Below are 22,521 nucleotides of genomic sequence, written 5' to 3' on the forward strand. Positions count from 1 at the left end.
GATGGGAAAACAAACGGTCATAATGATTATTCAGCAGGATTTTGGTTACCACGTGCACTGTGCCATATACATGGGCAAGGATGTCACTGGTCAGGACAGTTAATCAAAACCTAATGGTGAAATAACTACTTCTTCTTCTCCTTATTATTATTATTATTATAATTTTTATTATTATTAGTAGGAGTAGTAGCAGTTCTTGTAGTAGTAGCTGTTGTTGAAGTAATAGTAGCAGTCATTTTCTCACGTCTTGACTACAGTTTTGTGACATCTGTGTGTTATTACAACATTCCAGAAAAACAGCTTTCTGGAAACATTTGTATACCTGTTGAGTTGGCAGAGAACTCCCCACGTTTTTTGTTTTTTTATGAACTGCACCTTCAAGGGAGCACAGACAGACGTTGACAGCCCTAGGTGTGAGTGCGCGTTCGTGTGCGCGCGTGTGTGTAAGTGAGAGAGAGAGGGAGAGAGAGAAAGAGAGAGAGAGAGAGAGTGAGAGAGAGAGAGAGAGAGAGAGAGAGAGAGAGAGAGAGAGAGAGAGAGAGAGAGAGAGAGAGAGAGAGAGAGAGAGAGAGCGAGCGAATAAGTCCCTGATCTTGACTGTCAGGTAACTCCTCCAATACGTTGTGAAATCAATGGAAGTCAAATTAAACACACAATCACGCGTAAGTTTTCAGTTTTCGATTTTTTTTCTTTTTAATTCTGAGATGACTGCGATCACGGTTGGAGTCACATCTGCATACCCAATAGAGCATGTCGTGTTTGCTTATCGCTGTGAAGGCGTGACTGTTGCCTGACAACCTAAACTCCGGGTGAAAAACCCTGCTCTCCAGGAAGCGGACGTTGTTGACGTTTTCGTCTCAGCCGCGTCCGGTTTTCAGGGCAGCTTGTTTCGGCGAAATAGCGGCATAGGAATAACTTATCAAATTTTCCTCAACAAATGACGCGAAAAACCAACCAGACTACGCACAGTGTTCAGCGATGGAGTTGTTTATTTCTCGGTTTGTTTTGAGTTCTCGGCCTGCCCGTTGTCACCAGCCCGGGTAGTTAGCACCGTGTGCTAACTCGCTAATTAAATCCTGTCAACTGCCCGGCTGCTTCTGGGACTGACGACACAGAGCTGCCAACTAATAATTAACGAAAAAAAGGGTTTACAGATACTGCAAGGTGATAACAAGAACAGGTACAAGCTGGAGCTGTTGTTTTTGACTTGTTGGTGTGTTTGGAGGCAGTGAATGGTCCTGGCAGAGCGAGCTGAAATGAAGCGGTCACTCAGATCATTTGTTTACCAGTAAGTAACTATGACCGTGGTTATTTACCGTGGAAAGGAGATGAGTATCTCAGTTTGTGCCGATCAGTTAAAACGGCATTGTAGTTTCCACATGTAAATGGTGGGATCTATTTAGATCTTGCGTACAGGCAGACTTGTGCATGGAACGTCAGTCTTTTTGCACGACAACGTGTCACATGTATTGTGTACAAGTGAGTCCATGTGACCCAAGGGAAAAGTAAATAGGTGTGACACCTTGGCCTGCTCTCGCGACGTGGAACAAAGCTGCACTGCAATAAATAGTTGTCAGGCGTCCGCCAGGTCCCTCGAGATTTCTGGTTACTTGAAACAAGGACATTCCTAGTAGTTCCAAGCTGTGATTTCACTGAGCCCAGTCATCTCAACAATCCGCCCGTTTTGGTTGAATATAGATGGAGGGTGAAGTGGCTAAAAGTGAGCGACAAACTTGAAATCGTTGAAGAGCTTGTGCTTTTTAGAAAAGCTGGAGAGCGATAAAGATGACATTGGAGAAAGAAACGACTAGTTTGGTTCATTGAGTTCGTGCGTAAGGCACTGGTGATGACTATATATTTAGTGAGAGACGGACTGATAGTTGAGCTGTAGTTGTATTTCTGTTGCTGTCACAATGCCACCTGTGTTGTTCATCGTCATGCTACTGGGAGCATTGTGTGGCCTTGGACAGGCCATGTCTAGGGAGGAGAAGCACAAATTAAGGTGAGTTGTTGAAAAATAATTCCGAGAATAATGTCAAAAGTAAACACACCTGCTGATTTGTGCTGGGTGTGACTGTCTTCACAGGAACCAAGTGGTTGAAATGTTTGACCATGCATATCAAAATTATATGGTAAGTTCGTGGGAAGTTAATCCTCTGTGCTGCTTTCTCAATCTTTGTTTCTGCATAATAATAAGAAAAATAGAAAGTGGGAAGTCAACACCCTGCTTGTTGTTTTCTAGGACCATGCATACCCAGCAGATGAGCTAATGCCACTGACGTGCAGAGGGAGAGTACGCGGCCTCGAACCCAGTCGAGGAGATGTCGATGATGCACTTGGCAAGTGAGTACTATTCTGCCTTTGTTCTTGAGGTCTGAAACATTTCTTCGAGCCTTTTGGTCACATGAGTCATCCGGGCAATTAAAGAAAACTCTAATAATAGTAATGAAAACATAATCGTAATGGTTATCTTTTGTAGTTTTGCATGTTGACTTTGAAGGCGAGGCCTTTCCACATTTATAACAAAGAAACAAGTTTAAACTGCTAAATTAAAACTCGTAAACGTAAAGAAAACCAACCTAAACAACTTAACCAGCTGGTAAGAACCAGAATAAATCTAAATAAACTCATACACTAAAGTCTGAATTGATAATACAGAACCAGTACAGACCAGTTGTTGTTGACAAAGCCCAAAATCGCAATGAAAATCAATTTGTTGAAGTTTTTTCTCTGAATTTAACAATATTTTCCTGTGTCTGCATTGGTTTTCTGTGAGTCCTTTGACTTCTATAATCCATGTGTGTTATGATAAATTGATGGAATTTGGGAAACATTTCAACAAAACATTGATTATTGGTGAAATGTTTTTGTATTTCTCTGTTAGGTTTTCTCTGACCCTTATAGACACCCTGGATACTTTGGTGGTATGTATTTGTACTTTGTGTTTTTGTTGTCTAATAGCAATGATGGATATATAGTATACGTACTGTAAATATGACCATGGTATTGTTTTCTATGAGATTCATTAAGATGCCTTATTACTCCTCACAATACTGGGATAACAGAATAAAACATGAATGTCACAAAATAACTGTCTATTTGAACTTGATTGAATATTTTTGGGGACATTTTTCCCCAACAATGTTCGGGATTGTGATTCACTACCGGATTTCGATTTTGATTGTGATGCATTATTTCTTCCTGCAGCTTTTAAACAAAACAACCGAGTTTGAGGCTGCAGTGAGGCGAGTGCTGTCAGATGTGAGGCTGGACAATGATATTGTTGTGTCGGTCTTCGAAACCAACATTAGAGTGCTCGGGTAAGATTGGACAAAATTCTATACACACAGTTGCTGTTAAAAAAGTACTTTGCTCCATTTATTTTGTTACAGTACCAGAATTTCATGAGTCACTGCCATTACCAATATAAAATGCTCATTCTACACCACAGTTACAGACAATATTAACAGAACATACTGTATATACTTTACAGTACACGTCATTGAAATAAATTGAAAGTGCAAGATATAAGAACAATGTGAAAATGGTTAAATATGCATTCATAAAAAAACGACTGTTTTAATAGAGGTGTGGCTTTCCATCATTAAAGACTAAAATAGTTTGCCTAATTGCACTTGGAGTACCAAAACGAGATATGCATGTGTATTTGTTGGCCGATGGCATCAATTCAGTACCACTATATTGTTTCTAGAGGCGACCCTGTGCTTCATTCCTGTCACGCACTTTGAATAAAAATGGACATTTCTCACAATTGGCAGCGAGAACGACTGATCTCAAACCAGAAAAAAAGCAAAGAAGGAATCTGTGAATTTTATTCTGAAAAATCTATTTTATTTGTGGTTGTCGTGTGTATTCAGAGGTCTGCTGGGAGGCCACTCCATGGCTGTGATGTTGAAGGAGGGGGGTCAAAACATGCTGTGGTACCAGGATGAGCTCCTCCACATGGCCAAAGACCTCGGCCTTCGTCTCCTGCCGGCCTTTAACACGAGCAGCGGCTTGCCTTATCCCAGGGTAACACACACACACACACACACACACACACACACACACACACACACACACACACACACACACACACACACACACACACACACACACACACACACACACACACACACACACACACACACACACACACACACACACAGTAAAGCAGATTTATAATGCAAGATTGTATGTTTTTTTGATTTTATAATAAAGAATTGGAAAAGTATTAGCAGTTGCAGTAACTGGGGGATGGTGACAGTCAATCTTCCTTTTGCAAGTGTTTTATTGTGAAACAATTTGTGAAAATCCTGTTCCTTTATGAGACATTTACTGAAGATAGTCTGCATGTTGACAAAAATGAACACTTACCTCTTCATAAGCTCTAAATGCATTTACTTTTACAAAAGAGAGCGACAAAATAAATGTTTATTTAGACCAATGTCTACATTTGCTCAGAGCGTTTTCTCACATCCTGATTACACTTGGCCATTTTCTGCTTCACCGCTTCTCCCACAGCTGTCACTGTTTTCAGATGCAGACCTTTCTGTAGCTGGCTTGTTTCCACATTCGGTATGCGTCAAATCCGATGTGACTTTCGTTCTTCTTTTTTTTATGTATTAGGTGAACTTGAAATATGGCGTCAGGGGTCCTGAGACGAGAACGGGAACAGAAACGGACACCTGCACAGCTTGTGCTGGAACCATTATCCTGGAGTTCGCTGCCTTAAGCCGTTTCACTGGGGACCCTGTGTTCGAGGTGACACTTTGCCATCATATATTTACATCCATTCATTGGCGGGGTATTATTGTTGACCCGGGGCAGCGGTGGCTTCGAGGTTGAAGAAGCTAACGTGTGTTTGGTGGTTGAAAGGTTAATCCTACTGGCGACGGGTTACCATTGTGGGTCGCTGAGTGATTTCTCGTGCTGACGGATGGATATTCTTACCTCACTGAAGGAGTGGTTGACCTTCATCTGAACATAATGGCTGGATTAATGTTGATTTTATGTCTGGAAAATTGTCACAAAATGCAGTGAGAAAGCAGCTCTGCCCCTTTTCACAAAGTAAGTTAAATTTCGAATATGTGGCAGTTTTTCAGTAATACTGAAAAACCTGTGGTATAATGACATGTCGGTGGACGTTGTACTGCAGAAGTCCTGTAGGCCACAGCAATGACTGCAATACAGTAAGAAACTCTTTTTTTTTTTTTTCTCTGCTTTGCTGTAGTTTTTTGAGATAGCACTAATAGTTTAGGAGTTATGGTTATGAGAAGTAAGCATGGCAACAGGTTAGGTATATAATGATTAAAATGTACTCTTCTTATGCTTTAAAAGGTTTTCCGTGTCGTATTTCTCCAGACAGGGTCCAAATGCATTTAGTCAAGTTTAGTTTACTGTGGCTCAGTCGCTTGCCTTCAGGAGGAGCAAAACTTCTCCAGTTTATTTTTTATCGTGACACCAGAGCATTCATTCTTCAAAAACCCAGCTTGTTATCATTTTGTTGTTCGCTGTTAAGAAATTGGTGTTAAAACAGGATCCCTTGAAGTGTCTTTGTTCCATTTAAGCTCATGTTTAAGAACTAGTTTGTTTTTTAATCAAAATGTTCCAATTATCTGCAACACAGTTCCATGTATAGTGTGCAACTTAAAATGATGCAGTCAGACTTGTTTCTTGTTTTGATGGTTCCGCTTGTACTTTTGCCACTTGAAATCTCACTAAGACGATTCCGACTCAGTTATAATAATAGAAACATAGACACAACCTGTCTTAGGTGTATACAAAAAAACACAGTAAAATCCACTCAGTATTTTTCTTTAATGGGAAATAATGAAGCGTCGTGAAAGTCTTAAAACACCGAAGTCCGCAGGTTTCCTTGAGTTGAGGACTGGTTCATTTCATAGCAGTGGCAGTCTGCTGAACAAGCACCCAGTCAATCACTATAATCATTCAGACGGCGCGGAGCTGCTGCAGATTGACTTTTACTGTGTTAAATCAATAAAGCTCCCTTCTTCACACACACACACACAGGCCCATGCCCGGAGAGCCCTGGACTTTTTGTGGGAGAAGAGACAAAGAAACAGCAATCTGGTGGGAACCACCATTAACATCCACTCTGGAGAATGGGTCAGAAGAGGTGAGAGCACGGACAGAGTGGACCTGGGGTGGGTGGAGTTGTGTGTGGGTGACGAGGTGGAGGAGATCGTTGAAAGATTAGCGGGGCAGATGATGAGATCAGAAGTAGCTGTTTGTAAGGACAAAAACCAAAGTAATCTTCTTTTGTCATTTTTTTTGCACGAGACATGTTTTGGTTGTGTTAATGGTGTTTGACTCCAAATAGATTGTTTTGTTTGTCCACTGTTTTCTCTCGCTTTACTTAGTGAAGCTTTGTTTCGTTTGTGTCCAGACAGTGGAGTGGGAGCAGGAATTGACTCGTACTATGAATACCTGCTGAAGGCCTATATCCTCTTGGGAGATGACCTGTTTCTGCAACGGTTCAATATTGTAAGCAGCAGACAAGCACATGAACACACTTGTATTTCAATACCTCTCAGGTTTACACAATAGCATTTGTATCTACAAGCATCTTCCATATTAGGCCGTGATGATTTTGAACCTGTGTGCTTCAGTTTAATCTTCTGCGCAGATTTGATTGTTAATGTTTTTTTCTTGTACAATGTAAAACACAATTTTAAAGATATGGAAATGTGTCACTTGATCAGATTATTTGAGGAGTGAATCAGTATGATCATGCAATACAAACAGTTTTTTTTAAAATAAATATTTTTAATGATGCACTAGTAGTTTTCAGGACTGGAAAAATGTATTTTATACTTTACACAAAGAAAGCAGCTGAAACACAGAATGACCATTTGTATATTTCAACAGTTTTTGCATACTGAGGTTCAAATAGTTAATGTCAAAGGAACATGTTTTGAGGTCTGAAGTCTGCATTGTGAGGGACTTTAGTCTTCAAGACTGTTTATCACCAAACATCCTGTGTTGGTAAATTAGGTCTTCAAAAGCTTTACTGGTCACAGGCGTTCTTTAAGACGGTGACGGTCTCACTGTATTTCATCCATCTGCTCTATATAGCACTACGCATCTATTATGAAGTACATCAGTCAGCCTCCTCTGTTGTTGGACGTTCACATCCACAAACCTCTGCTTCCCGCTCGCACCTGGATGGACTCTCTGCTGGCCTTCTTCCCTGGACTGCAGGTCAGGAAACGGCATATAAACCAATCTATCTGCCGTCTTTAGATATCTTTTTGTGACCTCAGTGACTTTGTATGCATTGTGCATCTTCCAGGTGTTGAAGGGAGACATTCGTCCTGCTATTGAGACTCATGAGATGCTCTACCAAGTTACCAAAAAACACAACTTCCTCCCCGAGGTAAGTACAGGGATTTTGTCAAACCCAAAAGATCGGACTTTACCTGTGACACATGAAGTGCGTGTTGTCATGTCTGATGTGGTTTGTGTCAACCAAAACCTGCGGCATGGCTGCATTTCAAGCTCTTCTGCTCCCTCAATTTACAATGTCAGGGCAGAGGAATAACTCACCTATTTGTCCTTCTCTGTCTGTCCTCAGGCTTTCACGACCGATTTCAGGGTACACTGGGCCCAACATCCCCTGAGGCCTGAGTTTGCTGAGAGCACCTATTTCCTTTACAAGGTAATTTATCAAGATGTCTGACAAATGCAGATGTTCATTTTTACTCACTACAAAAATAGAAATCTATTGTCAAGCATAAATTAAACGCTTAGTACATACTACTTAATTTAACATATTTGACGTTCTCCATCCATCCAAACTGAGATGAGGTTTATGTCATACTGTGAGTATAGCTGAAGTAGTGAAGCAGCTTTTTACATACAGATCACAAATACTTGTACACAGTCATCTGTCCTTGTAAAAACACACGACAGAACATGGATTTCCTTTGTGAGTCTTTGTGTGAATCTTTCTTTGTACTTGATGTGAGGTCCTCCGTTATGATCACAATGCTACTCTGTCATTCTCCCAGGCCACGGGGGACCCTTACTACCTGGAGGCTGGCCGTACCATTCTCGACAATCTGAATCGCTTCGCTCGTGTTCCCTGTGGCTTCGCAGCAATGAAGGATGTCCGCACTGGAAGTCATGAAGACCGGTCAGTTTTTAGACTCTATAAATCCAATTTTTTTTTACTGGATAATTTCTCACTAACTGCCTATAACTGGGTACAGTTCTTTGTACATTAGATGTACATATCACAAAAAAAAGATTGAATTCTGCGAAGACAAAAAATTGCTGATAGTAGAGGTTTTATTTGTTTTAATATTTGAGTTATATCTGGATTTTTGACAAGAAGGAGCCAGTTTCTACAGTTTCAAGTGGAGCTTATATTGAAATTGTTCAAGTAATGTTGCGATTAAAGAATAAAATGGATAATTGAGAAGCTGATCATGCAAATTTAGACATTTACATAGAACAGAATTGCACACTGACAAACTAATTTGCTTGCAAAGATGGCATTTAAAAGTTGGTGTTACAGTTCTTTTTATGGTCACGGTTAGATTTCAACAATTTGAAATATGTTCAAGCTCTGTTTATTAAATGTTGCATGTATTGCTCGACTTTTCACGACCAAAATACTGTGTGCTAAGTCAATTCTCATAATAACACTAATCATACTAGGGACATACTAGGAAAGTTTCAGAACTTTTGTCATTGGAAAAACGTTCTCATTTTGACAGTCTGGTGCGTCAAGATTTGTTTCATTCTTTTCTCAGAATGGACTCGTTCTTCCTTGCCGAGATGTTCAAGTACCTGTTCCTGCTGTTTGCCGAAGTGGAGGAACTTCCATTTGACGTGGAGGACTATGTCTTCACAACTGAGGCACACCTGCTCCCCCTGTCCCTCTCCACATCCCCTCACTCCTCACTGATCTCCTCAAACAGAACGGTGACTGGCACAATTCTGCTGCATTTCAAAATTGACAAAATTCACGACAATTTTCATGCATTCCAGCTCATAGTGAGTCTCGTTGTCTAATCCTGATTTTGCAGTCAGAGGAGGAGCTGGATGACTCAAACTTTGACTGGACTTGTCCAAACACTCGCCTCTTGTTTCCTGATCCCGCCTTCCCTCGAAACCTGAGAGAGCCCATCCGTAGTGCTGTTGACAAAAGCTGCCCACGCCCTGCTCCTTACAGGTATGTAAATATATAGAAGGCGGCCGGTGGGTGTGTACGGTATTTATTTTACTATCTGTTAACTGTGCTCACCTTATCTCTTTCTGTTTGTCTTTCCTCTGCCTTGGCGTCACTTCAGAGAGCCTGGTATGGGCCACCCTCCTCTGAGAGCTCAGGACTTCATGGCAAACAACCCTGAACATCTGGAGCTGCTGAGGAGGATGGGAGTCAGTCTCATCCACTTGAAAGATGGCAGGGTGCAGCTGGTCCAGCATGCCACACAGGTAAACACTTCAACACTTCAGCAGCAAGGATACACTCCCAAATGGCAGAATGAAACACAATGTCTTACAAATGTTGTTGTCTCTGGGATTATTTAGGACTTTCAAATCTGAAAATATTTATTTTTCAATAAGCCAGAATAAGTCACCTTTTTACTCTTGTCTTAGGTTTGCACTGTGATAACCCCAGGAACTAGGTTTTCTAATAAATTGCTCATGACACCAATAGATATGAATTGATATAACAACATATTTATGAGCTTTGTACACAGTGTGTGGAAGACAAGAGTATATGTTGTTTTACTCTGTGTGTGAATTGATTGGATCGAAATGTTTTGGAAAAATCACATGATATAGATTTTAATATCAGAACAATTCTTGCTGGAACTAGTCATCTTTTTGTTTGGGTTATATACAGAAAACAGTTATTTACCACTATTTCGCTTATAGACTTCAGTCTGTGGCAGGCTGAAAACATTATCACACATTTATGGAAAAAGTTTGGACAAAACAAATGTTGTGAACTTTTCCATTAGATCAAATAACCTTTATATTAAAATGTAGACAACTCATGTTAAGAGCTCATGGTGGCCTTCAATTATAATAACTTTGATAATATATCAGTCTGGATCGATTTTCTTTTTGTAGGAATGGAATAGAAACACTTTTTTATTTCTACTGTTACATAAGGTCAGCAAGAAAGCAACAACATTCTGACAGCAGAATGTTTGTGCGTCATTTTCAGATATACTTTTCTGCCAACTCCATTTATTTTTTTTTTACCCTCTTTTTGAAAATGATCTTTGAACGGTCTCTCCTCTCCCACTCTCTTACATCTGCGAGAAGGCTGTGAGTGCAGTAGCAGCGGAGGATGGCGTGCGTTTCATGCAGGAGATGATGGAGCTGTCCAGCCAGCAGCAAAAAGAGCAGCTGCCTCCCAGAGCCATTCAGATCGTCTCCCATCCGTTCTTTGGCAGGGTGGTGCTGACCGCTGGCCCAGCCCAATTTGGCACAGACCTGTCCAAAAGTTCCACAGGGGTGAGTGGGATGTGTGGCTTTTGCCAAGCTGCCAGGTTATGTACGGGCACTTAGCTGTCTTCTCACTTGTGTTTCCTAAGAGAGAGACTCACTTTTGCCTTGTATCTTTAAGAGGCAATTTCCTGTCGAGGAATATTTTCTAAATGTTGGATGAAAAATGAGCACCTGGTTACAGTGTGGAACAAGTGGGATCAGTTGGAAGCACGGCACTATGTCAAATTGTTATATATATTTTTTTCCTCCTGGTTGCAGGTACGAGGCTTTGTCGCTGTGGCTGAGCCCTACAGTGGCTGCAGTGAAATCACGAATGCCGAATATATCCAGGGCCACATTGCAATGCTTCAGAGGGGTCAGTGTATGTTTGCAGAGAAAGCCCGGCACATTCAGAAGGCTGGTGCCATCGGAGGCATAGTCATCGGTAAGTCTGAGTCGCCAGTGACACAAGATGGAAGATGTCTACGCTGTGACCAGATTAGTGCTGAATAACTGGATTATCTTGGAGACAGTCCATGCAAATGCATGAAGACTGAGAGTGATGAAACCTATAATATTCATTGTAATAATCATTTCCTTTCTTCTTCCCTAATTTTTTATTATGAGTTCCAGATCCATTGAAAAGAATATATCAAAAATACTGTATGCCAATTTACATTATTGTTATAAATATATATATATTTTTGAGTTGTCTAAATTCTTCAAGTTTCCCAGTCAAATTTTCCATCTGATTTTAACTTTAATCTAATTCCTAATTTAAAGTGGCTGTGTGTTTTTAATCTTTGTTGTTTTCACAAGATGAGCCTTTTCTCATTCTAACTTGAAGACTTTGTAGTCGTCTTAAACGAGTCCTTTATTGCCTCCCTCACAAAATCTTTGGCATTGTTTCTGTTGTCGCTCCCATTTTATTATCTTCTGCTCCTGAATTGCCGCTGTTTTGATGGGCCCGTATTCAGGAACCTTTTAAATCAAACCGAGCCTCGTGGTCTTGCAGGTTTAGGCTGGAGCAGATGACGCTACACTGAACTCTGTGACCATGAGTTTGTGCATAGTGAGCATTCGCGGCAGCCTGAGGTTACTTAAAAATGTTAAAATTTTTTGATAGTCCGGCCAGGTTGGATGTGATACATGTTATATATTGGACTAAAAGTGACTACATACACGTACATAGTATTTTCTCATCACTCTTCACCTCGTCCTCCCCTCTATTCCTCCAGATGATAACGAGGGCAGCAGCAGTGACACAGCTCCCCTATTTCAGATGGCTGGAGACGGCCGCAACACAGATGACATCACCCTGCCTCTCCTTTTCCTTTTCCACAAAGAGGGCAACATCCTGTTGGAGGCGCTGAAGGAGTACAGAGAAGTGGAGGTGCTGCTGAGTGACAAAGCCAGAGACAGAGGTGTGTTCCTTGGATGTGTTTCTCCTGATCTACAAGTCACTTGTCTATGTTCACTAACGCCCCTTTTTAGGACTGATCACATCACTGTACTTGCATCTCTCCTGCGACTGAGCCTCATTATGTACCTGGTTTCATGAAGTAGAGATGATCGGGATTTAGACATTATTAGAAGTTTCAGCGCATATGACTCATTCCAAAGCCACCCACCAGTTGTGGTTATAATTGGGAGTGGTGGAGATTTACATTCCAATTAATTTTGTCTCCTCGTTCTTTTCCTCTCTTTTTTTTTTTTCCTCATTTACCAAATCCCTTTATTCCCTGTAACAGTGCCTTTCTCTCCTCTCTTTCTTGGTCACTTTTTGTCTTAACCCTCTCCCCTTTGGATGAGCAGCAGCGATATTCAAAGGTAAACCTCTTCCTGGAAGTCTGATTGAGGGCAGTAAGTATTGTCTTCTTTTCCATCATTCCCCATCTGTTAACCCTATTTCTTTTGACTCTTCTGTTTCTCTTAATCTCTCTTTTCCTCCCTATAATAACTCTTATATCTCTTTATCCTTCTTTCTCTTCCTGTGCTGTGTTAACCACGGGATTCATTTGGAATTTGCTAGAAAAGCTTAGGGTAGTCAGTTTTGTGTCCTTTATTTCCTCCCCCGGAAATGAGGACATGACAGCTCTATATGTCTTCACTGAAGGAAATCAGTAATTAAACCTCACAGTTTGATGGGGCAGTAGGGTCAGACTACACTTATCCTTCTCAGTCATGTAACTGTCTGCTTGCATGTGGAAAAATGTGCTTAAATTTCTCTTTTACTTGCTCGCGATGATAGAATCCCACTTCTGAAAAGGTTGGGGCGATCTATAGAATGTATTGGTACCGATTACAGTGATTTACAAACACAAATGTTATATTCCAAAAGGATATATAGAACTAAAACTGTTCAAAGTAAGGTTTGCCTTCTCATGTAACTCTTTGTTCTTTTTTAATGTGATGGCAGTAGCACGTGTCAAAAAGTCGGGACAAGAGCCCAATAGGCTTGAAAAATCAGCTGGAAGGGCATTTCACAAACAATTAGGTAAAAAAGCAACACATCAGTAACATGACTTTGTGAAAAAAGTGCATATGAGAGAGGCAGTTTGTCTCAAAAGTAAAGATGGGCAGAAACTCAGGAAACAGCAAAACTGTTTAAACATTGTGGAAATATTCAAGAAGAATGTTCCTCAATGTGACAATGCCAAGACTTTGATAATATGCAATGTAGGTGGTGGGATCTACCACTACCATGAACACTGCATACAATTTACACATCAGACCAACCTCTTTCTGTATTGAGGTCCTACATAAAATGAGTTTAGAAAATATCCTGAATGACATTCAACAAAGGTAAGTAAGAAATAATGCTTGTATTAGGAGAAGTCGCCTGTCAGTAGGTGAGCTATCAGTTGTACGTAGGCTCTTCAGTTGTTGTCTGGGGTTTGAATATTTCAGTATCTGAAGAACACTCTTCTTTCAGTTTGCTGAATAGACACTTGACCGCAGTGCCTTTGAATAATGGGCAGTCTCCGTAACCACACAGCCACTACAACACCTTAACAACCAGATAGCCTGCATCTGTCTGTTCCTGAATTATGCAGGCTTTGAAGTTACAGCCTCCAATTGACATTGTTACTGTCTGGTCTCTGGATTTGAAATAAGCACAGACTCTCTTTTCAACACATTGAGAGTCTGATGTCCAAGAGATCAGCTGAATTTTTAGAAACAATAACAGATCAACTTCACTTCCTTTCCAACAAGATTGCCAGAAACAGTGCAACCTTTTGCCAGTTTCCTTTTCACTGTTGACTCTCAGCTTGGTTTGTGTTGCTATGTGCGAACGTTTCCATCCTGTGGGAAACATGAGCTATATTAGCAGCATGCTGTTATAGGTGACGGCATTTCGATGAAAACTGCTATTTATGAAGATGAATGGCTGACAGGAAGCATGTCTATAGATTTCTGAGTGAAGAGGAGGTAAAAAAAAACAGCATGCGTATATTTTTGTGTAAAGCTGTACAGTCTCACGCCTTTGCTTCTGTTTCAGGTGTGGATGTGCAAGAAGGAGAGGAGGACTGCACAACCGAGGCAACATCACCCGTCCCGTCTGAGCCCCCTGGCCAATCGCAGACGACCACGGTGGAGCGGGAGGAATCGGCCTCTGAGGAGGTCACGCCTTTGCAAGAGGAGGTCAGTCCTGCAAATGAAAACACGAGTGCGGCTGAAGAAGTCGATTCGCCAAAAGAGGAGGTTAGTCCTGTGAAGGCAGAGGCGGATCTGGTTCCATCTAAAGAGGAGAGAGACTCAGAGACAAGAGAAGAGCCCGAGGGTGACACAGACTCAAGCAGTCAGTCGGTGGACGAACTGCTCGCTGATTGGCAGGAAGACTTGGAGGCATTCCAGCAGATGGAGAAGGATGAGCTCTGACAGTTGTGAGGCACCTCGTGCCCTGTGACTAGTTTGATCTCGCCATGGGGAGAGACCTGGAGAGAGTGCATCTTCACACACCACCAGCCTGAATTCGATGTACTTTGGCGGAGGCTGGGAAGATGTCTCCCAAGTTGGTTTCTTGTCCAGCCCTCTGTGAAGGGTGTCATGTGCCAAGGCAGCCCTCATACTGTATCTCCAGACAGTTGAGCGATTTGTTTTTAGGTAAGTGATCAATGAGAGACCAGATTTTATTTTAGCGGACTTTCTCATGCAGTTTGTGTTTATATGTCATAATTACTAATGCAATGACACGGACCAGACTGTATGTATCCATGTTTCATATTTCCAAATTACTCCTCACACTGTTGTTCACTCTATGCATTTCTGACTGTTTTTGCTCAATCGAATGCTGGTCCAATGGTTCTCTCTCGTTAATTCATTGACCAAGTTTTTTTGTTTTTTTTCTCTAAATGATTATTTGTGATGATAGTTTGACTGTTCTTTCATGGACTTTGTCCTAATCACATGTCCACATTGACAACAAGTAAGTACTTAATAATGGATTGTGTTGGTGATAAATAAGCTGCACAGTCTTTTTTATTTTAATGGCTTTATGGTAAACTTTACACCAAAACTTGTCTCTCTGGAGGAAATATGAAGTCATGTGTCAGTGTAAATATGTATTTGTGGAGATATATGGATCGAAATATCGTAATGCCGTTCGCTCAGGTTCGGGTTCGCTCCACCAAACAACCTCTTCTGGACCAGAGTTGGGTGGAGCACACGTTCTCAGCAGCATGATGAGGTGGATTTTACATCCACAGGCTGCCACAGGAGGGCACCACATGAGCTGTTTGGTCACGCTGATCTGCTGATTAAATGAAAAGACCAGACACATGACAATTTGATTGGATTCCTTGAATTTGCTATATTTACACAGAATGAGATACTCAATTTAAAAAATCGATGTAAAATGTAAGGAGATTTATAAATGTGGCTGAGAAGAGGTTGAAGATATTCTATTTACATTTTTGATTTTAAATTCTAGTAATACCACTCTGCTGATTTAACCATTTAACATCCTATTTGGCCGTTTGACAAACATACTTTTGCTGTTTTTACTCAAATGTTTAACAAATTCACAAAACGAAAGTATTCAGGTTTATTTTAAAGAGCGTGAGATCAATTTAATAAAGCCCATGTACCTACAATGTTTTAGTGCAAAGTGTCTGGGCCAGATTTTGGGAATGAATCTTTAATTAGTCTGTTTCTATTTGAAAGGCTGAGGAGTTCTGAGAGAATTTAAGAGGTCCTGTATCAAGAGTCTGGTTCTTATTTGAAGAATCCAGCTCTGTTTTAAGGAGTCCTGTTAAATCCAGGCCCTGCTTTAAACTGTCCAGTGGAGAGAATGTGAGTCTCTTTCAAAGAATCCAGCTGTTCAGAGTAAAGATGTTACTTTCAGGGGTCCGAGCTTGAAATAAATAAGTCTTATCTAGAGAATATGGGTTTGCTTGTTAAAAAAAAACAACAACCCGGTGAGGTGTAAAACAAATCCACCTGGATTTACGTTAAAAAAATTTTTTAAAAGAGTCTGGGTTATATGTCGAGTGTCCAGGTTTAGCTGGAGGAGTCTACCTGGCTTTAAAGCGCGGGTCTAGCTTGGAGTGTGTAGGTGTTTTAAAGAGGGCTGTTCTGATTTGAAAAATAATTTTTCCCTTTGCTGTTTTCTTTGAGAAGATGTTGAAGGGTTGAACTGAGTATTTAGCGAAAGGCATGTCTTCAGAGGAAATGCTGCACACATGCTGACCAATAAAACAAAGCTGAATATTTCAGTAGACGGTATTGATTTTCTTGAATCACGTCTTTTCTCCACAGACTGTTTTATAAAGAGCGGCCAGATGCACACACCAAATCACTGGAGTCCTCACCATGCACCGTCACTGTCCAAAACAATTGAAGCGGTGCTGTGAGGAAGTACTCTAATGAAGTGGAAATGTACTGGTGTCAATAAAAGTCATGCCTAACAAATAGGCAGAAGTGTAAAAAAATAAAATAAAAATGTTTTCAGAAAACTAGACATCATACAAAACTTGAGTGAAACAGAAACACGCTCACAGGACTTCGATAAACGAAGTGTGGAGTTTGTTTCACTGCATTAAGAAGTAGCCATTGCTGTCATATATTGATCTTGATATTAAAGAAACTAAACAATCACTTCAGGCACATGATTTAGAGAATTGTATGCAAAGAAAGAAAAGTAGTTTTTAAAAAAACAAACATTACTATTTGAGGAGTCTGCAGTTCCAGCGTTTCTCCTACTGGTTACTTGTACCTGTTGTATGAAGAGGTTCAGGTTAATTGTTACTAGAGTTCACAAAGAAATAAGGTTTAGCAACATATAATGTAAGTTTTGAAATGAGCTCTACCGTTTCAACAACAGCACTTATGTCTTTTGTGCTTGAACACATTTTAGGCGAAGTAACAGGATAAATATTCATTACTTTTACACCTCTGCATATCTGTGTCTCTGTATCAATACATAATAATCAATTATTCAACCAAAGTTACATCTACATACTTATAAATCAAGAATCAAGCTGATGTCAAACCTGAAGTATGCTTTTAAAACACATTTGCAAAAGGTTTCATAGAAAATCACACTTTTCATATGCATTTGTTTGCTATACTGTCACCTTTAAATGTTTTGTTTGTAAGAAACGTGCATCGAACATACGGGTGCATCCCAACAAATTCAAGAGAAAAGTTTATTTGACCTGTATATCATTTCAAACTGAACAACTGATATCAAATTATGTTAAATCTATATCAAACTTGATGCATACTTTTAAATCAAGTCGGCAAAACATTCTCTTTTGCAGACATTCTGTGTACAAACAAGGAAAGAATCGGACATACTCACAATACCATCATTTTGTAGTATTTTTTTTTGTACTTTCAGTTTTCTGAGTATATATCTGCAAGTATGTAATATTACCCATACATAACCACAATTTACACCAACAGATTGCTGCTCTATGCATTTATTTACTATAGTGTCTTATCTTATTGTCTGAGGAATGAGCTTTGACTATAGGGCTGAATACTGAAACATTAGAATACACAGGAAAGTTTATCTTTCCTTCATTTATTTTAGACTGTGAATTACACACGAAATCTAGTTTAAGTTATGTATGCAAAACTACACAAGTGTTAAGACTCACAAACGCTGACAATTTTGTAATTGACTAGTATTTTGGGCACTTGCACTCTTATGTTTCTCAAAATATGTAATCTTGCTCAAACTCGATTACAAGTTACACCATGAAATCTACTTTGTTAGTGTTTACTGAAGACACCTGCAATTTGTAATGATACTCAGTCTTTTCCATCCAGAAATTGATACTTTTCTTAAACCAATTTCATTGAGAAATGTTTTCATTTTCAACAAGTGAAACTTGTATTTGTAAAAGAAAAACTGAAGTGCAAATTTAATTGACATTGGATCAAAAAAAATTTTTTTTTTGAGATTATATATAACTTAAGAAAACAAAAAGTGAGAGGTTTTCAATTCCAAGCCAGCCCTCCCGGTGACCTTGGCTGGATCGAGGTGCGGGGCTGTGCGTGGTGAACCGGGGGATGTGTGTCGGTGCCGGGTCAGGGCAGCTGCTGGGGTCCAGCAGTGATTGGTGAGCTGGGCTGGTGGGGGCACTCCTCAGCAAGATGGCTGCATTGCTGCGCGCAATAGTGGCATCCTGGTGAAATGACGCAAGCCTCAGTTTACGCTCGGCGCTCACGGCTCTCCAGTGCTCATAGCGCAGATCCCGCCCGACACGCAGCCGGAAGACCGACCGGTGCTACCCTCCGGTGGACCGAGCCCACCCGGTTCATCTGAGTAAGTACCGGGGAGATCGAGTCTCGGGGGTGTCGCTCACCCTCCGGTGAAAGCCACGCTCCTACCCGTGGTGCGTTTCTCTCTTTTGTTGTTGTTTCCTGAGTGCGCCGTGATTCCCCGGCGCCCTGCTTCCTGCACACGGGGCTCCGCATCTGTCGGTGTTTTGGTTTGCTGGAGCTCCCGCGGACCCCCCCACCTGATCGTTTACATGGTTATTGGCGATCGAGCGCGAGCGGAGGGTGGACATGTGCACGATGCTGCCCGGGTCTCGTTCGGAGAGCGACTGTGTGTCTGCTCGGACAGCGTTGGCTGCTCAGGGCATTTCAAATTTTCCACACATCCTGGTTGGCTGTGCCACCGAGTCCCGCTGCTCCCATCTCCGCCTGCTGCCGCCGCTCGCTGCTCTGGTCGTTTGTTTTCGAAAAGCACTCTGCAGCAGGAAACACACGGGATGACCGAGGGCGACAGGCCGGTAACCTTTTGTGGGGATCATACTATGTGCGCACACGGAGACCGTTTGCGCTCCTTCTGCTCCTTTGCTCGGTGTTTCCCCCTCTCCTGCGGGGAACAAAGCGCACAGTGTCTCCCTGTAGCGCAGCTGGACACAGCTGTTGAGCCGAGCCGCAAGCTCCAAGCCCCGGGACAGGACGGGGCTCAGTGGCCGGGCCAGGAGGGGGGCTACTGCCGCCGCTGCCTCTCCTGCACAGCCCGCAACTTCTCCAGTGTGATAGGAAACGCTGTTGCCAGTGTCAGTGGGCTTTTTTTTGGCATGGAGTTAGGAACTACTGGTTATCTCCGGTCTTCATTGCTGCTGTTGCATGTTCCTGCTTTTGAGGGGAAACACGGGAGCTGCTGGAAATGATTTACAAACCCAGAGGGATTTAAGCTCATCTGCAGGAATTAAGAAAAACAACTTAACCTAAGTATATTTAAAATGCATCAATCTGCTCTTTCTCAGATACTAACACACACCGTCATGTCAAACGGAAGCTCAATCAGCTCCTGACTGCCTTCCTGGCTGTGGTGGTTAAATGTGCCATATGGTCATTGCTACTGTAGATTCCAGCCAGGCCATTACACCAGACTCTGACATCTATTCAGAGGATGTGCTGCACTCCAGAGTGAAACTAGGTTGGTGTGCATTTCAGCGCATTGCATCCGGTCAGCAACAGCTTACATCAGGGTTATATAGGTTATGACCAGCAATCCTGTGAGTGGATATTGTCATCCCCCCCCCCCCTCTTTTTATTCTTGATTTATCTGTCTGTCTTCATCCATCTGCCTCTCCCTCCCTCCCTCCCTCCCTCCCTCCGTCACTTGCTCATTGCACTGTGTGTGTGTGTGTGTGTGTGTGTGTGTGTGTGTGTGTGTGTGTGTGTGTGTGTGTGTGTGTGTGTGTGTGTGTGTGTGTGTGTGTGTGTGTGTGTGTGTGTGTGTGTGTGTGTGTGTGTGTGTGTGTGTGTGTGTGTGTGTGTGTGTGTGTGTGTGTGTGCGCGCTCTGCTCAGCGCTCACATATGGCTTTTGGTTCCGGTGACGAGCAGGAGAGACTGAAATACAAGAGTCTCACTCCTCTTGCTCTTCCTCCTCCTCACTCATTCCTAATTCCTTTCTGTGTCTTTGGTTGAGGCGGGAGAACCTATTTTTAGTCCCCATCCCTCTTCCTCATCCCCTCAATCATCATCAGCGTCACCCTCTCCACCTGTGGTCCTCTTCAGCTAGAGTTGACGGCAGTTCAGGTGAGCGTTAGGCCACCTTGCATGCAGCACCTGTGATGTCATAATCTGAGGAGGTGGGTGGTTTCCATGGTTACCGGGATGTCCAGGCATTTTAGGGAGTTCCCATGACGGTGTCGTAAATCGAGTTTGGATTTGCCTTGTGGCTATCATGCTCTTAATGAGGCAGTGGTCGGTGCTGTCAGGTGTGTATTGCGGTGCAGAAATCCCCAGACCAGCACAACACGATCCACTCTGGGTCCTGCCTGTCTGTCCGGTTGACTGAGGGCATCGCCGGCTGATTGGTCTGTCTACCTGACCTCCTAGTCAGAACTCTGAGTGGTGAATGTTGCAGCATTACGTGTCTGTGCTGCTCCTAAAGTGCACAACAGTGGATGTGGGCTGTTTCTGCAGTCGGTCTGGCTTCTCACTTTAGCAGGGCTTGTGCTTGATTTCTGTGCTCATGTCAGTCACATGATGAAGAGGCTGGTCTCTCTTTTTCTTTCTTTCTCTCCCTGTTCCTGACAGGGTTTACTGTTGAGTTTGTGTTCAGAGTCCGGTTGGGATGCGACATGGTGACATAATACATGCAGTATTGACTATAAAGTGACACACCTCTAAGTGATGAATACTTCTGCTTCCCGTCTTCACGGTGCATAAAATGTTTTCTGGTGGTGCTCTTTGTAGGCTCGCTCCACTATGATGGTCATGCCGTTGGTCTATTGGACTTTCGCCTAAGCTTCAGCTTAAAGTCGGGCTTTGAATATGAAGACAAGTGAACGTGAAAATAAAAGGTTCCTCATTGAAATGCTCTGGGTATAATAGCAATGTAATCTGATTTCCAACACTGAGCTATTGTCTTTTCCAGGGCTGTCCATTAACCCTCATTTATCATTCGCTGACTTTCTGCTGACTCATATTTTTATCAAACAAACCGTTTCAGGGCTAAAATTGACAAGTCTTTTAACAAAAAACAATGGAAAAAGGGCCTTGTCTTGATCTCAAGGTGAAAGAGTAACCAGACGTGCTTTGAACATTTAACGCCTAAAACTATTTTTTGGTTCATTGAGAAGAATCAAACGCTGGGATCAACTCAGACTGACACTAATTAAAGTGTTTCATTATTTCATTGCTGGTAAGCTTATCTGTTTTATTTGTTTCCTTTTTTTTTTTTTTTTTACCACATAAATACATTTTTTAAACGGTTACAAACAAAAACAATAGTGATTTATTTATTATTTGAAGACTCTGGCCATACCTGATTAGAATCATAAACATTTACACTTTTATTGTACTTAAAAAAAATATATATATATATATATATGACAGTCATAAATTTACTGTGATTCGGATCACGAGAAGGTTTTATCAGGTCTAAACAGGTTCCTCATGGAATCACAGTTTGGTGGTCTTTGCTTCCGTTTTGTTGGTATGAGATGACTTGTCTCGTTATTTGCTAAAAGACTCTGAGGAGAACGCTGAGTGTATCTGTGGCGTGACGACGGTCACCATATCTTGCCTTGTAAGGTGGGGGGGTGTTGTGTTGGTTGTCATTAGGCTCCGGGAATAGCTAAATTAAAAAAAAAATAAAAAATTATAATGTTGAAGGGTTCCCTTTTGTGTTTCTGTCTGCACTGGATAATAAATGAGGTTTTCTGGTTTGCATGTGAAAGAGCAAGAGATTGGCTGTGATGCCGGCCGCGTGGAGAGGTGAAGCTCCTCTCATCTGCGAGGGGCTGAAACAGGCAAACGGTTCAAATGTGCCTCATTCACGCTCAGACACTCATGTGAAACGGCTTTGCCAATTATTCTGCAACATGCCCGCCAATTGTGCATACATTTCTCGTCATTTCCTTCAGCTGGGGTAATGCCTAATGAATATTAATGTTGGTATTCTGCAGCCCGCCGGTCGGTTTGTTGGCCTGCGATTCAGACGGATTTGCGTGTGAAAACATAAACACGTTTGACCTTGTGCGGCTGCTCCGATGGAGTGGGGCTGGCTTCATCAGCTGTGCAGCTGTCTCTCAGTTAATGTGATGAAAAGGCAGTCTCACAGAAGTGCTAAAGTTGAATATTTAAAAGCACGGATAGTGAAAGCATAAAAGAAAAGACTAAAAATTGTTAAAAGCCCACAATCACTGCATAGCTTGTGTTCTTTCAAAAAAAAAAAAAACCTTTTACCACCAGATGGGAGTGACAATGACAACCACAAATAAAGCTTCCAAATTAGAATAAATCAATGATTAAACTATGAGTTGAGTAAGGAACAACTGTGCAGCAGCTATTGTGAAAGCTATGACGACTTACCTGGTCCTAATTGTGTACTACTGATTGCGCCGCTTTTCTGTCACGCAGGCATTTCTTCTGTTACTCTTCCCCCCGAAGTCAATCACCTCAGGCTTTGACTTGCTTTTGGCCCAATTACAATTTCAAACAGTATTGCTTTCAAATGGCTCCTAGGGGATAAATACAATTCGTTGAATCTTGAATCTGAAAAGCTCTCGGTGACACAACCCAAATATGCACGTCTGATTGCCTTTTGCTCTTTTCAAATCATC

At 41.7% G+C, this 22,521-nt stretch overlaps 2 protein-coding genes across 4 annotated transcripts in view; both read left to right on the forward strand.

Moving 5' to 3' along the window:
* Positions 1-828: 828 nt before the first annotated feature.
* edem3 (ER degradation enhancer, mannosidase alpha-like 3) lies at positions 829-16,393 on the forward strand. Its single transcript, XM_080474102.1, has 20 exons — positions 829-2,002; positions 2,087-2,132; positions 2,243-2,343; positions 2,885-2,924; positions 3,208-3,320; positions 3,879-4,032; positions 4,630-4,764; positions 6,034-6,139; positions 6,410-6,507; positions 7,099-7,224; positions 7,316-7,399; positions 7,598-7,681; positions 8,034-8,158; positions 8,781-8,952; positions 9,057-9,202; positions 9,321-9,465; positions 10,309-10,500; positions 10,753-10,918; positions 11,712-11,897; positions 13,976-16,393. The coding sequence occupies exons 1-20, from the start codon at positions 1,914-1,916 to the stop codon at positions 14,353-14,355; spliced, it is 2,688 nt and encodes an 895-aa protein (XP_080330228.1). The 5' UTR covers positions 829-1,913; the 3' UTR covers positions 14,356-16,393.
* Positions 16,394-18,135: 1,742 nt separating this feature from the next.
* LOC308116119 (uncharacterized protein C1orf21 homolog) overlaps positions 18,136-22,521 on the forward strand; it is a 35,478-nt gene continuing 31,092 nt past the window's right edge. For 2 of the 3 annotated variants that reach the window (XM_080474121.1, XM_080474118.1), the window contains exon 1: positions 18,136-18,250. The gene's annotated coding sequence lies outside the window, so the exon portion shown is untranslated. Of the gene's footprint in view, positions 18,321-22,521 lie in introns of all 3 variants that reach the window. The other variant, XM_080474120.1, reaches the window with a different exon arrangement.

The sequence above is a fragment of the Lipophrys pholis genome, assembly GCF_963383615.2.
Source record: "Lipophrys pholis genome assembly, chromosome: 10".
Taxonomy (NCBI): domain Eukaryota; kingdom Metazoa; phylum Chordata; class Actinopteri; order Blenniiformes; family Blenniidae; genus Lipophrys; species Lipophrys pholis.